Source organism: Choloepus didactylus, chromosome 2 (assembly GCF_015220235.1).
Source record: "Choloepus didactylus isolate mChoDid1 chromosome 2, mChoDid1.pri, whole genome shotgun sequence".
Lineage (NCBI taxonomy): Eukaryota > Metazoa > Chordata > Mammalia > Pilosa > Megalonychidae > Choloepus > Choloepus didactylus.
In genome coordinates, this window is record NC_051308.1 from 238,425,255 (window position 1) to 238,440,129 (window position 14,875).

The following is a 14,875-nucleotide window of genomic DNA, read 5'->3' on the forward strand; positions in this document are numbered from 1 at the left end:
GGTCCGGAGACCAAACACATTTGAGAACCACTGATCTGAATCCCTGCCAGTTCTTCTCAAGAGCCTTAAAGAGGAAAATCAAACAAACAAAAACTGGGAAATTACATTTCTGTGACTCTCATTTTCTTTTCCAGAGTCCTCACTTTATGGTTTGATTATGGTCACTGGCCAGATGTAAATGAAGCTTTGGTGGAAGGGGTCAAAGCGATCCAGATTGATACGTGGTTACAGGTGAGGATGGATGAGGGTCTCTCCCTTGTGTCTCCTCTTGGAATCATGCAGGGTTCAGAGTAGCAAGGCCACGTGCATTGTACACTGGTAAGGAAACAGGGGTCAGCCACATAGTCAAGACTCCATGTTTTCTTTAGTTTCTTTTACAGAACTAAAGGCAGTAAACCATCTCAAAGCCTCACAATACAAACCAAAACAAGTTACAAGAGCTGGTCTTTACCTAGAATAACTAGAGTCGTTTCCATGTCTCATCTGCTACATGCTGTGCCTTTTTGAATTCCAGGTTATACCTCAGCTCATTGCAAGAATTGATACACCCAGGCCCTTGGTGGGACGTCTCATTCACCAGCTGCTCACAGACATTGGTCGGTACCACCCGCAGGTATGGGGACACACCCTGGGGAAGTTTCTGGTCTAACCACCAACCTTTTGCTTTGGTGTTCAGCCTTTCCTACAGCTGCTCAGGAGACACACGTCCAGGAACTGGAAGCCAAGCATTCCGTCCTACCCCCAGGAAGGTCTGCCCAGCCGACAGTCCTAGTGGCCCAGGGGCCTTCCTGAAAAGAAAGAGTTCCCTTCGAAATTGACTAACCCCTTCCTGGTAGACTCACATGAGTGTTAATATGATACTCGCCATTTCTTTTGTCATCCTCCTTAAAATTAGTGTCAGGCTCCTTTCACTCATCTGTTTGTAAATGTTCCCTTTGTGTTTGTGCCAGGCCCTCATCTACCCTTTGACCGTGGCTTCCAAGTCTACCACGACAGCCCGTCACAACGCAGCCAACAAGATTCTGAAGAACATGTGCGAGCACAGTAACACCCTGGTTCAGCAGGCCATGATGGTAAGTCTGGGGCCTGCAGGGATTTCACTGGCCCCGTCACCTGACCAAAGGTCTAGAGTGAGACATTTTTCTTCCTCGAGACAATGCTGCATACTCCCTTTGGCTGCCATAAGGAATACCTCCTATTTCTCCAAAAGAGACATTTCTGAATTTAGCTTTTTCTTGGTGCTTCCCCTCTTTGATGCAGGTCAGTGAGGAGCTGATCCGAGTAGCCATTCTCTGGCATGAGATGTGGCATGAAGGCCTGGAAGAGGCCTCTCGTTTGTACTTTGGGGAGAGAAATGTGAAGGGCATGTTTGAAGTGCTGGAACCACTGCATGCCATGATGGAACGGGGACCCCAGACTCTGAAGGAAACCTCCTTTAATCAGGTATGGGATGGAAAAGCATGACATAACATCACACAGAGCCTTTATCAGGCTCCTCTCCTTCTGGCTTTTCTACTGACTTTAATAAAATGGACTCAGGGATACGGAAACACCAGAAATTTAACTGGAATTAAGTTACAAGAACCCTCCTAAAAATTCACTTGGAAAACCGCAAAGACCTTCAAAAGTCAGTCCATCTCTCCTCTAGCCTTACCCTACCTAATACACCATGCCAAGAATTGGGAAGCTCCAGGACTAGAGAACTGCAAAGCTTCTCTTGCTAACCAATTTTGCGCTGACACATTCCAGTCATAAGAATTTCTGCTATATGGGGATTTGGTCTTGTGGCTTAGTCAACACCTTGACCTTTTGCAAATTTCCCCTGTTTTCTCTGTCAGGCATATGGTCGAGATTTAATGGAAGCCCAAGAGTGGTGCAGAAAGTACATGAAATCAGGGAATGTTAAGGACCTTACCCAAGCCTGGGACCTCTATTATCATGTGTTCAGACGAATCTCAAAGCAGCTTCCTCAGGTAGGATCTTCAATGTTCTTACCAGGTTAACTATCATAGTCCTTTCTGTTTTACTATTTGTGAACATGCTGACATTAATTCAGAAGCATCTGGTTTCACTTCTGTCTGCAGACATTAGCACAAGTAATTGCAATTAGCAAACCACTGAAAAATACTGAAAGTGCATTTGAATTCCTCCCCGGAGGCAGAAAACTAAATCCTTTGGTAATTATTCACAGCTCACATCCTTAGAGCTGCAGTATGTCTCCCCAAAACTTCTGATGTGCCGGGACCTTGAGTTGGCCGTGCCAGGAACATATGACCCCAACCAGCCAATCATCCGCATTCAGTCCATAGCACCGTCTTTGCAAGTCATCACATCCAAGCAGAGGCCCCGGAAGTTAACACTCATGGGTAAGCACCAGTGGGCACTTATGCCACCTGCCTCACCTGCCCACCCGGGCTGAACCACCTATATCCCCCTAATGTGCCCTCTGAAATTATTGCTTGCTCACACACATTACTGACTTCCCTATGCTACACCTCTCCCATGTTGATTGAGAGAGGAATAGAGGACAAGTGAATTTCCGTTTGTTCCAGCCTCTCTGGGACTCTTAGTTCATTCATATAGTTGTGCTTGTTTAAGTGACACTTCATGATAATGCACAAGAACAGGTGGGTAAGAATTATAAGGGTCTATAATGCAGAGAGTTGATTATGGTGGACAGGTATGGGAAACTGATGGGGACAGCATAGAGGCATCTGGACAAAATGGGGAAGGTGACAAGCTACTTTGAAGAAAGAGCTTCTAGGCTCTTGAATATTCTTTTTTACCATTACATTCTCTCTTTGTGGGAAATGATTGTGTATAATTAACAAATGTTTTGTTGTGTTTGAAATATTTTTTGTGGGTTTTTTTTAATTTTTTGATAAAGTTAAAAAAAAATTAACAAATAGAAGTAGAAAGGAGTTAGGGGAGATTTAAGATGGTCTCACAGTGAGATTTGTTAAACAGAGGGCCTCTGGAATGTCCCCTTGTGGTTGAGTGTTACCATCTGGCATGGTTTGGGTAGGCCGGAGTACTCTGGTGCCACTTTGGGTCTCGCCTTCTGGGTAATGCTTCATGTTTTCTAAATGCAGTGATTATACACCAACACGAACACATCTTAACAGAGGGCCCCAGGTGATTGTCTCTCCATGGCCTGGTATCTTCCACTACTAAGACGTGTGTCCATCAGATTCTTGTCATTGTTAAATTAAGAGAAATTCAGCGAAGGAACTGTTTCCAGAGGTGTGAGCAAAGTTAAGAGACCCAACGAGGAAGTCCCCAGGAACAAGCAATAGTGAGAGGCTATTACTTACCTCTTACCCCCACCCTCCAGTCCTGAAAGGGTAAGGAGAGATTGGTGCTGCTGAAACCCAATGAGAACTCTAGCCTTAAAAGAGGGGCCAACCCACAGAAGCTGTAGCCTAGACAGAGGGACGTAGCTCCTTCCAAAACTGTAACCAGGCAAGTTGTGGGGGGCAGATACCATAACCTTGCCCTCTTCCTGCCCGTTGACTGCCTGTCAGGGCCCCCATTGGCCAAGCCCACCTGGAAGCCCAAGTGATATGTTCCGTAGAGGTCAGGCTTCTCAGGACAGAGCAGGACAGGGAAGAGCGGAGAGTGGATCCAGGGGAGAAATATGTGGAATGACAATGTCTGTGCATTGATTCCTGGTCTTCAAAGGCAGAGAGAGCTTTTTTATGTTGTTTTTATCTTTTTAATTTGAACACCTCATGGGGCTGCATACTTTTCATCAATGCTAGGGAATGTTTGTTTCTTTTTATAGGGAAAGTAGGATTAAGTAAGGTATATGTGCTCTGTAGGATCTTTTAATACAGTGGTGGTCTAACAGCTGAAGGGTTTGAGAGCCTCTGGTCTACACTAATCACTTTTACCATCCCTCACAGGTAGCAATGGGCACGAGTTTGTTTTCCTCCTGAAGGGCCATGAAGATCTGCGGCAAGATGAACGCGTCATGCAGCTCTTTGGCCTGGTGAACACCCTTCTGGCCAATGACCCAACGTCTCTTCGGAAAAACCTCAGGTAATCAGGACATCATAAAAACAGCAGTTATTTCAGAAGTCTTCCAGCTTTTTCCTGTATCTGTCCCATGTAGTCAAGTACCTTGATGAAGTAAGTTATAAAACTATGTACCTGGCAGGAAGTCATCAGTTGCCAAGGTGTCAAACACAAAAAGAAAAATTCTCCAGAATTTATGGTGTTGTCTCCTGGGGAAATACCTTTATCAATCTCTAAGGGATACAGAATGGAGCAATTTGTGGCCAATAGACTAGAAATTTGCAGATTTCGATGTACTTTACCCTTTCTGGGATGAAAGCCCAGTAAAGCCATCCCTGCCCTTGGTACTCTGTTCCTTCTCTTCTATGAAGAACACGAATATTAATCTGGGGGGTTATTTTAGGCTTAGAAATAATCACTTGATTGTTCCCCCAAAGCAGTTCATTTGTGAGGCAAGCTGAGGAGGCCGATGTGGCTTGTGTACTGTCAGTGCATTTTGTCCTTGTGTGATGCTTTTTCCTTCACAAAGGGCTCTCACAGAGGGTCCCTCATTACACATCTCACAACAGCCCTCTCAGGGGGGTCATTAAAAATAGTTTGCATGTTGTCATGAGCTGATTAAAAGTGTACTCTGTTTATTGTTCAATAACCCTGCCTTCCTGTGGGCCCCAGCATCCAGAGATATGCTGTCATCCCTTTGTCAACCAACTCTGGCCTCATTGGCTGGGTCCCCCACTGTGACACACTGCATGCCCTCATCCGGGACTACAGGGAGAAAAAGAAGATCCTTCTCAACATTGAACATCGCATCATGTTGCGGGTATGTGACGAGGCTGCCAAACCCAACACATTTTCAGTGTCCTGGAGGCAAAACTCACAAGTCAGGGAATCTGCATAGAGCTGCTTACCTAGGTCTTCTATATATTTCAGTCGCTGAAAAATCTATTTGAAGGAATTAGCCATTGAAGAAGGTTTAATGGAGTGAGTCCTAAAGGAGATAGTCTTTAATAAGATAGAGAAGGGACCCTAAAGCCCAGAGATTGAGTTTTCTTCATCCTAGGTGAGACTGGACAGTATTATTTATCAGGTAATATATATTTACCAAACACCTAATGTCTACAAAGCACTGACCGTATGGAGAAATGTTTAGTAGATGTGTAGGTAGTAAGAAAGAAAATTGCTTGTTACCTAAAACCTCCAGTGCTCTCATGTACATCAGTGGGCTTAGGTGAGAGCTAACTTTCCCCCCAATGCCCAGCAAGTTCCTATGCTCATTCGTCCCAAGTGATCACTCAGTCTTCCCTTCTGCACTGTTATTTCCCTTCTCCTTTTGGCTGTGGTGGGGAAATTAGAACCCAGATCAACTGGACCCAGAGCCGTGTATCCTTCTGGATTTAAGCTGGCTTATCTTAGGCTGCTCTCTTACTGAATGCTGTGCCCTGATGTAGATGGCTCCAGACTATGACCACTTAACTCTGATGCAGAAGGTAGAGGTGTTTGAGCACGCTGTCAACAATACTGCCGGGGACGACCTGGCCAAGCTGCTGTGGCTGAAGAGCCCCAGCTCCGAGGTATGGCACCCACAGCTACTCGTGTACTCTGCTCCCCTTCGGCATACATTTGGTGGGCTCCTCCCTGTTATGATTAGCTGTGGATTGTATACCATCTCTTAGAACAAAAGTTATAACGGGTGAGCCATCAATTGAGCAGATTTAGATTTAGTAGTTCATGATATTTCTCCCATTGCTTACCATAGTATTTGAACTGTTTACATATTAAAAATAGTCAGTCTTTTTCATATTTGTTGTAAATGTCCTGTTTATTTGGTTTTTTGTTTTTTTTTTTTTAATTTTAACTGTGCTTTTTTGGTTTGGGGTTTTTTGTTTTGCTTTGCTTTTAATATGCAAACATTTTTAAAAGTTAGATATTATCAGATTTGTAATCCTTTGAAATTTCAGCTTTTGGCTACAAAAAGGCTCTCTCCACTTTAAGATTATGTATCTTTATACCTATATTTTCTTGTATTAATTATAACATTTCATTTTTACATTTAAATCTTTAACTCAATTTGTCATTTAAGATTAAGATATAATTTTTTTTCAAAATGAATAGCCACCACACCATTTACCTGATGATCCATCCTTTCTCCACTGTTTCAGAAATTCCTTTTTTATTATACCCTAAATTCTTATGTTCTCTTAGATTTCTTTCTATTTCATTGGTCTCTCTGCCAATATTTCCTCATGTAACATGCTATTGATATGTCTCTTTTCATTGGTTATTTTCATTTGTTTTCTTCCAAATAAATTTTGGGATCATTTTGTCATGTTCTAAAAAATAAAGTACCATTGAATCTTTATTGGAATTACATTAAATGTGTCAAATAATTTGGAAGGAAGTTACTTCTTTACAATCTTAGGTGGTTATCTTTTCATTTACTCAAGTCTTTATCTTCTTAAGCAGAGTTTGCTTTCTGTATTCATCTAAGTCCTGCCCATTTCTAATTAAGTTGATCCCAAGGCATAGTTTACTCTTGTTTTAATGTGAATGAGCTCTTTAATCCATTATACATTCTAGCTGGTTGTTAATGGAATATAAAAAGACAACTGATTTGGGTATAATTAGGTTGAAATCAGTTAAACTTCCTAGAGCCTTGGTTCACGTGAACTCCTATGTTCTAGGTGTGGTTTGACCGAAGAACCAATTATACCCGCTCCTTGGCGGTCATGTCCATGGTTGGGTATATTTTGGGCCTGGGAGATAGGTGAGTGAATATAATTTGTTTCATTTAGTCTTCCTTCTCCATTGTAGTTTTCTTGAATGGTCTCATTTTGTTTTCCAGTGAGATTTATGACCACTTGGTGAGTAAATACTTGCATTTTGTGCTTCAGGCCTCTTTTGCAGCATCAATCTTAGTCCCCTATTTCTTACCCATGCCAACACAGCAACACATCAAACTAAAGAGAAGAAGAACCATAGTTTAAGAGTACTGCTTTCTCTATAGGTTGGTTTAATTTATTAAAAGCCATATTAAATCTGATTGATTTTGTTCATTCAATAAGCATGTATCAGTCACCGCTATACTAAGATGAGTAATTCTGTTTCTGTAATTGAATCTAAGCAAAGTAGATCCTTCTGATTTTTTGCATAATTTCATCCAACTGTACTGGCTGAACAGAAATTGACACACGGTACTTAAAAATAAGTTCTCTGATGTCTCCTGTTTTTCTCCTGGAATTATGTCTCATGCAATTCTTTGGGAGTAAAAATAATTTTACCCCACCAAAATAATAAATTCTTGTTAAGAAAAAATAAAAATACCTAGCCAATGAGGTACGGAATACCCATTGACAAAAGCCAGATGATCCTGCTTGGACTGGCTAGGGGGTTCAGGGAGATGAGACCCCATGATAAGCTACTGGGTAGTAATTATCAAGCCTTGCCACTCTAAGATGCCAACACTGCCAGAAAACTATTTATCATGTAACCAAAGACCTCAGGGGAAGCAAATTATGACTGTCGCAGAAAGAGATGAACACAGATAAATCCTCATTTGGGGCCTAGAACAAGGGGTGGGCAAACTTTTTCTGTAAAAGTCCAGATAGTAAATATTTTAGGCTTTGCCAGCCATCTGATCCCTGTCACAACTACTCAGTTCTGCTGATGGAGCACAGAAGCAGCTTTAAACAATATGTAAACAAACAAGTATGCCTGTGTTCTAATGAAGATTTATTTACGAAAGTACTAGTGGGCTGGATTGGCCTAAGGGTGGTAGTTTGCCAACCCCTGGCCTAGACTTTCACCTACATGTTAACTTATTCATCAGTGCTGCTCTATTAATCCCTCACCATCTGTTCTTCTGTTTCTCTTAACAAAAGACACCCATCCAACCTGATGCTGGACCGGCTGAGTGGGAAGATCCTGCACATCGACTTTGGGGACTGCTTTGAGGTGAGCACATGTTCCAGAACACCATGTAAAACTCACCTCCCCAGATGATCACTTTTCAGCCTTCTCTCACAGTTTAGGCAAACTTAAACCCAAAATGCATTATCCTCACTCCTGCCTCCTCTACCAAGGCAGTAGTCAAAGAAATGAAATCACTGCTTTTATTTTTTAAGTAGTTTTATTGAGATGTATTCACACACCAAAGAATCCATCCAAAGTATACAATCAGTGGTTCACAGTATCATCACATAAAATCACTGCTTTTTGACACTTGCTTTAATTGAACCATAACTGCCATGTGGCAAGGGCTGCTAGTCACATTCCCTCTTTGAGTGAAGGGGGCCCTTATCCTCTACTGTGCCTGATGGTTGAAGGTCTGGGCACTTATCCTGTCTATCTAATCCATCCATCCATCCATCCATCCGTCCGTCCATCTTTCTATCCATATCTATCTATCTATATTTTAATCATCCTTTTTTTTTTTTATTTTTTGGTTGTCTTTCAAGTCCCTTTGTAACAAGTTGTGACAGGAAAACTCCATCTACTTCATTTATAGGCTATAATTGAAGTATCTGCTGGCATGCAAAAGAAATCCATCTGTCTTCACTTGGCTTCAGTTAAAGAAAACAATCTAACCAGTGGGTTTGGTTTTTCCCCACTGTTATACTCTAGGTTGCTATGACCAGAGAGAAGTTCCCAGAGAAGATTCCATTTAGACTAACAAGAATGTTGACCAATGCTATGGAGGTGAGTGTATATTGGGAACAAGTTATTTTGGAATGGGGCCAATACAAATTAAGACCCTCTCTGAGGATGGACTTGTATGGTAGATTTCATCAGTTCCCCCAAAAGACCCATGTTATTTCAATGGTATTGTCACCTGTTATTTCCCCATTATGTTAGAAACGATCTGTCTTTGACTCTATCTTTGAATTTACCACTTTCACATCAGACCTTTGTTTCACATGTATCATAGCCCTGCCCTGACTCCTTGCCCCAAGACATTCCAGCCTAATACAGCATCAGTGGCCTGTGGCTGCTTCCCAAGTGAGGGTGACAAACTCTCTCAACTTGGTCCTGAGACATTAAGCAGCAGCAGTCAGGAACTCCTGAGGGCAGTGACTCTGTCCCCTTCTGCAGGTTACTGGCTTGGATGGCAACTACAGAATCACTTGCCACACGGTGATGGAAGTGCTTCGGGAACACAAGGACAGTGTCATGGCTGTGCTGGAAGCCTTCGTCTACGACCCCTTGCTGAACTGGCGGCTGATGGACAGTGAGTATCATCAAGTGCACAGGAACTGGAGTTGACAATTCCATCACAGGCCCACCACCCTCCCAAATTAGGAATATGCCACACATTCCATTTCATGAGCCTATCCCCCTTCAAGCTTGGAGCCTGCGATACATTGCTGAGCTACTGGATTACATTTCACAGAGCAGCTCTGATGGCTAGAAATGAATTTTGAGTATTTTTATTAACTAGAACAGAAAACTCCTCTTATCCATTTAGAGATTAATTAGAATATTTCTCATGATAAATCAAGTACACTAGTGATTTTTGTTTGCCTGGGTTTCATTTTTAATAGGAAATACAAACAGCTGTGAATCCACAGAATAGAGTGTCCCTCTATATTGGATGCCTATGCTAACACCTACCCACTTACTTTTGAGTAATATATATTTTGTTCTCTCTTAGGGGTTATAGCTTTTGGAAAAAATAGATCTTTATGATTGTAAGGAAATACAGCAACCAAGTCAAAGATTGAAGCACTTTTTAATACTCTCTTTCTCTCCCTAGCAAATACCAAAGGCAACAAGCGATCCCGAACAAGGACAGATTCCTACTCTGCTGGCCAATCAGTAGGTGGGTGCATCCCCGGAGAGGTAGCAGGTCCTGTTCCCTTTGTCCAGAGTGTTCCTAGAACAGGATGAGCCTTGTTGTTGCTAGGAGGAGGCATGACCTAAAGCAGCAATGGCCACTGATATGAAGGGAGTAAACTTATTTTCCTAGAGCTTCTTAACCATGATAGTTTTGCAAACATGCTGTCACTGCTAAACTATCACCTAACAGGCATTTACTTAACTTCAAAAACTAGGTCTAGAAATATTTACTGATCACCAAACACCTGATAATGTGTTTTTTTTTATGTAATGCCTGATCTTAATCTATTTATAAAAACATAATTAAAATTATGCCTGAATATTAGCCATTATTTAGCATACATTGTAATGGTGTCTAGATTGGGATAATTATTGGTTCTGTTACCTTGGGCCTAAAGGATTGTTAATAGCTCAGAAATGGAAAGATGGAAACAACAGAAATTTACTTAAATTACTGCCAGAGGAGCCATGAAAACCCATGAAAATTGTTTCCAAGAGCATGTTCCACAGAACAAATCCCAGGAAGATACATACCCTTCCAGGACTCAGGATACACTTCTGCATGTTGAAAGTGCTCCAGATTCTTAGAGTAAAGCTGTTTAATTTTGTTTGGCCTCGCCGATCACCAACCTTTTTTCCTTATAACATCCTACACAGTTCACCCTTTGGGAACTACTATTAGGGTGTAAGACAGCGAATATTCTCTACAAATATTTATGTGACATCTGCAGCTAGTTACTTAAGCCAAATAATGTTTAGGGATACAAAAATAAACTGTGTGATTTAGAGATTGTCCTTAAGCACAGAATCATATTATAAATTTGACCAAAATATGCATGAAATAATAAGAGAACAATACATTCCAGTATATAATCAAGGACCACATGACTTGGTTTGGAATAGAAAGGCTGTGGGAATTCAGAGAAAGGAGCTATTCCTTTGAAGTTTAGTAGTTAAGGGAGCTCTTGGGTTGGTGGAATTTAAGCTGAGCCTTATTGGATGGATGGAATCTGGATGAGTGGAAGAGAAAAGGGTGTTCCAGGTAAGAAATTGGGGCACTGAGTTACAGTTTCACCTATAGACATGTGTGGACTCTACTCTGGGCACCTTGATATAGGATATGTGAATGCCCAAATCACCCAGGCTCATATTTCCCCACAGTCTCCAGGGTACCGTATGTAAATGACAAGTCTTGTCCAAAGCATGCTGAGACTTACTGATTTAACTTTCATGGTCCACCTCCTTCTCATTAATACGTTATTGGGTGACTCTTCTATAAAGCCGACAGTGCACACAGGGGAATTAGAACAGCCAGTTCTGGTGGCACCAGATGATAGTAGACCTGGTTGTCTTATAATGTGGCTTAAAAGTTAGGTTCCAGAAGATCATTAATAAAAGTATTATTATCACTAGCTTCACTTTGAAGGTCTGTATTCCTCTCTGCCAAAGGCCATAGTCACTGGTGGATAATGCTAAAACCTGAAGACTTTTTCTACCCAAAATTGAGTGTAAACTTCTACAAGGGATAACACTTCAATTGTGTGTGACCCATTGCAAAGCTAATTTTATTTATGTTATTATCAGTTTTTGTACAACCAAACAACTTTAGATGACAGGTTTTTGATCCATGCTCCTTTTCTCTATGTCAGAATAGCTTCTTGATGCTATCTGCTTGAAAATTCATGTTTCGATTTCAGTGAGCGTCATGTTCTTCAATAGTCATAACAACTCACACTTGAAAATGGCTTGGGGGAGGCGGGGCAAGATGGCAGACTGGTGAGCTGTATGTTTTAGTTACTCCTCCAGGAAAGTAGATAGAAAGCCAGGAACTGCGTGGACTGGACACCACAGAGCAATCTGTCTTTGGGCATACTTCATACAACACTCATGAAAATGTCGAACTGCTGAGATCAGCGAAATCTGTAAGTTTTTGCAGCCAGGGGACCCGTGCCCCTCCCTGCCAGGCTCAGTCCCGTGGGAGGAGGGGCTGTCAGCTCCGGGAAGGAGAAGGGAGAACTGCAGTGGCTGCTCTTATCGGAAACTCATTCTACTGATCCAGACTCCAACCATAGATAGACTGAGACCAGACACCAGAGAATCTGTGAGCAGCCAGCCCAGCAGAGAGGAGACAGGCATAGAAAAAAAAAAACAACACGAAAAACTCCAAAATAAAAGCAGAGGATTTTTGGAGTTCTGGTGAACACAGAAAGGGGAAGGGCGGAGCTCAGGCCCTAAGGCGCATATGCAAATCCTGAAGAAAAGCCGATCTCTCTGCCCTGTGGACCTTTCCTTAATGGCCCTGGTTGCTTTGTCTCTTAGCATTTCAATAACCCATTAGATCTCTGAGGAGGACCCTTTTTTTTTTTTTTTTTTAATCCTTTTTTCTTTTTCTAAAACAATTACTCTAAGAAGCCCAATACAGAAAGCTTCAAAGAATTGCAATTTGGGCACGTCAAGTCAAGAGCAGAACTAAGAGAGCTCTGAGACAAAAGGCAATAATTCAGTGGCTGAGAAAATTCACTAAACACCACAACTTCCCAAGAAAAGGGGGGTGTCCGCTCACAGCCACCATCCTGGTGGACAGGAAACACTCCTGCCCATCGCCAGCCCCATAGCCCAGAGCTGCCCCAGACAACCCAGTGTGACGGAAGTGCTTCAAATAACAGGCACACACCACAAAACTGGGCGTGGACATTAGCCTTCCCTGCAACCTCAGCTGATTGTCCCAGAGTTGGGAAGGTGGAGCAGTGTGAATTAACAAAGCCCCATTCAGCCATCATTTGAGCAGACTGGGAGCCTCCCTACACAGCCCAGCAGCCCAGAACTGCCCTGGGGTCACCTGTGACATAGCACAGTCATCCCTCAACAGAGGACCCGGGGTGCACAGCCTGGAAGAGGGGCCCACTTGCAAGTCTCAGGAGCCATACGCCAATACCAAGGACTTGTGGGTCAGTGGCAGAGACAAACTGTGGCAGGACTGAACTGAAGGATTAGACTATTGCACCAGCTTTAAAACTCTAGGATCACCAGGGAGATTTGATTGTTAGGGCCACCCCCCCTCCCCGACTGCCCAGAAACACGCCCCACATACAGGGCAGGCAACACCAACTACACACGCAAGCTTGGTACACCAATTGGGCCCCACAAGACTCACTCCCCCACTCACCAAAAAGGCTAAGCAGGGGAGAACTGGCTTGTGGAGAACAGGTGGCTCGTGGATGCCACCTGCTGGTTAGTTAGAGAAAGTGTACTCCACGAAGCTGTAGATCTGATAAATTAGAGATAAGGACTTCAATTGGTCCACAAACCCTAAAAGAACCCTATCAAGTTCAGCAAATGCCACGAGGCCAAAAACAACAGAAAATTATAAAGCATATGAAAAAAACAGACAATATGGATAACCCAAGCCCAAGCACCCAAATCAAAAGACCAGAAGAGACACAGCACCTAGAGCAGCTACTCAAAGAACTAAAGATGAACAATGAGACCATAGTACGGGATATGAAGGAAATCAAGAAGACCCTAGAAGAGCATAAAGAAGACATTGCAAGACTAAATAAAAAAATGGATGATCTTATGGAAATTAAAGAAACTGTTGACCAAATTAAAAAGATTCTGGACACTCATAGTACAAGACTAGAGGAAGTTGAACAACGAATCAGTGACCTGGAAGATGACAGAATGGAAAATGAAAGCATAAAAGAAAGAATGGGGAAAAAAATTGAAAAACTCGAAATGGACCTCAGGGATATGATAGATAATATGAAACGTCCGAATATAAGACTCATTGGTGTCCCAGAAGGGGAAGAAAAGGGTAAAGGTCTAGGAAGAGTATTCAAAGAAATTGTTGGGGAAAACTTCCCAAATCTTCTAAACAACATAAATACACAAATCATAAATGCTCAGCGAACTCCAAATAGAATAAATCCAAATAAACCCACTCCAAGACATATACTGATCACACTGTCAAACACAGAAGAGAAGGAGCAAGTTCTGAAAGCAGCAAGAGAAAAGCAATTCACCACATACAAAGGAAACAGCATAAGACTAAGTAGTGACTACTCAGCAGCCACCATGGAGGCGAGAAGGCAGTGGCACGATATATTTAAAATTCTGAGTGAGAAAAATTTCCAGCCAAGAATACTTTATCCAGCAAAGCTCTCCTTCAAATTTGAGGGAGAGCTTAAATTTTTCACAGACAATCAAATGCTGAGAGAATTTGCTAACAAGAGACCTGCCCTACTGGAGATACTCAAGGGAGCCCTACAGACAGAGAAACAAAGACAGGACAGAGAGACTTGGAGAAAGGTTCAGTACTAAAGAGATTCGGTATGGGTACAATAAAGGATATTAATAGAGAGAGGGGAAAAATATGGCAAACATAAACCAAAGGATAAGATGGCCAATTCAAGAAATGCCTTCACGGTTATAACGTTGAATGTAAATGGATTAAACTCCCCAATTAAAAGATATAGATTCGCAGAATGGATCAAAAAAAATGAACCATCAATATGTTGCATACAAGAGACTCATCTTAGACACAGGGACACAAAGAAACTGAAAGTGAAAGGATGGAAAAAAATATTTCATGCAAGCTACAGCCAAAAGAAAGCAGGTGTAGCAATATTAATCTCAGATAAAATAGACTTCAAATGCAGGGATGTTTTGAGAGACAAAGAAGGCCACTACATACTAATAAAAGGGGCAATTCAGCAAGAAGAAATAACAATCATAAATGTCTATGCACCCAATCAAGGTGCCACAAAATACATGAGAGAAACACTGGCAAAACTAAAGGAAGCAATTGATGTTTCCACAATAATTGTGGGAGACTTCAACACATCACTCTCTCCTATAGATAGATCAACCAGACAGAAGACCAATAAGGAAATTGAAAACCTAAACAATCTGATAAATGAATTAGATTTAACAGACATCTACAGGACATTACATCCCAAATCACCAGGATACACATACTTTTCTAGTGCTCATGGAACTTTCTCCAGAATAGATCATATGCTGGGAC

General features: G+C 42.0%; 1 protein-coding gene across 2 annotated transcripts in view; it reads left to right on the top strand.

The window, feature by feature from the left end:
• The window catches only part of MTOR (mechanistic target of rapamycin kinase), a 167,926-nt gene that overhangs the window by 143,687 nt on the left and 9,364 nt on the right, over nt 1–14,875 (top strand). For both annotated transcript variants that reach the window (XM_037828532.1, XM_037828533.1), the window contains 14 exons: nt 135–231; nt 515–613; nt 951–1,073; nt 1,261–1,443; nt 1,839–1,973; nt 2,192–2,366; nt 3,906–4,041; nt 4,690–4,837; nt 5,466–5,588; nt 6,699–6,781; nt 7,896–7,968; nt 8,638–8,712; nt 9,106–9,241; nt 9,767–9,832. In XM_037828532.1, coding sequence (XP_037684460.1) covers nt 135–231; nt 515–613; nt 951–1,073; nt 1,261–1,443; nt 1,839–1,973; nt 2,192–2,366; nt 3,906–4,041; nt 4,690–4,837; nt 5,466–5,588; nt 6,699–6,781; nt 7,896–7,968; nt 8,638–8,712; nt 9,106–9,241; nt 9,767–9,832 — 1,652 coding nt within the window. The remainder of the gene's footprint in view (nt 1–134; nt 232–514; nt 614–950; nt 1,074–1,260; nt 1,444–1,838; nt 1,974–2,191; nt 2,367–3,905; nt 4,042–4,689; nt 4,838–5,465; nt 5,589–6,698; nt 6,782–7,895; nt 7,969–8,637; nt 8,713–9,105; nt 9,242–9,766; nt 9,833–14,875) is intronic.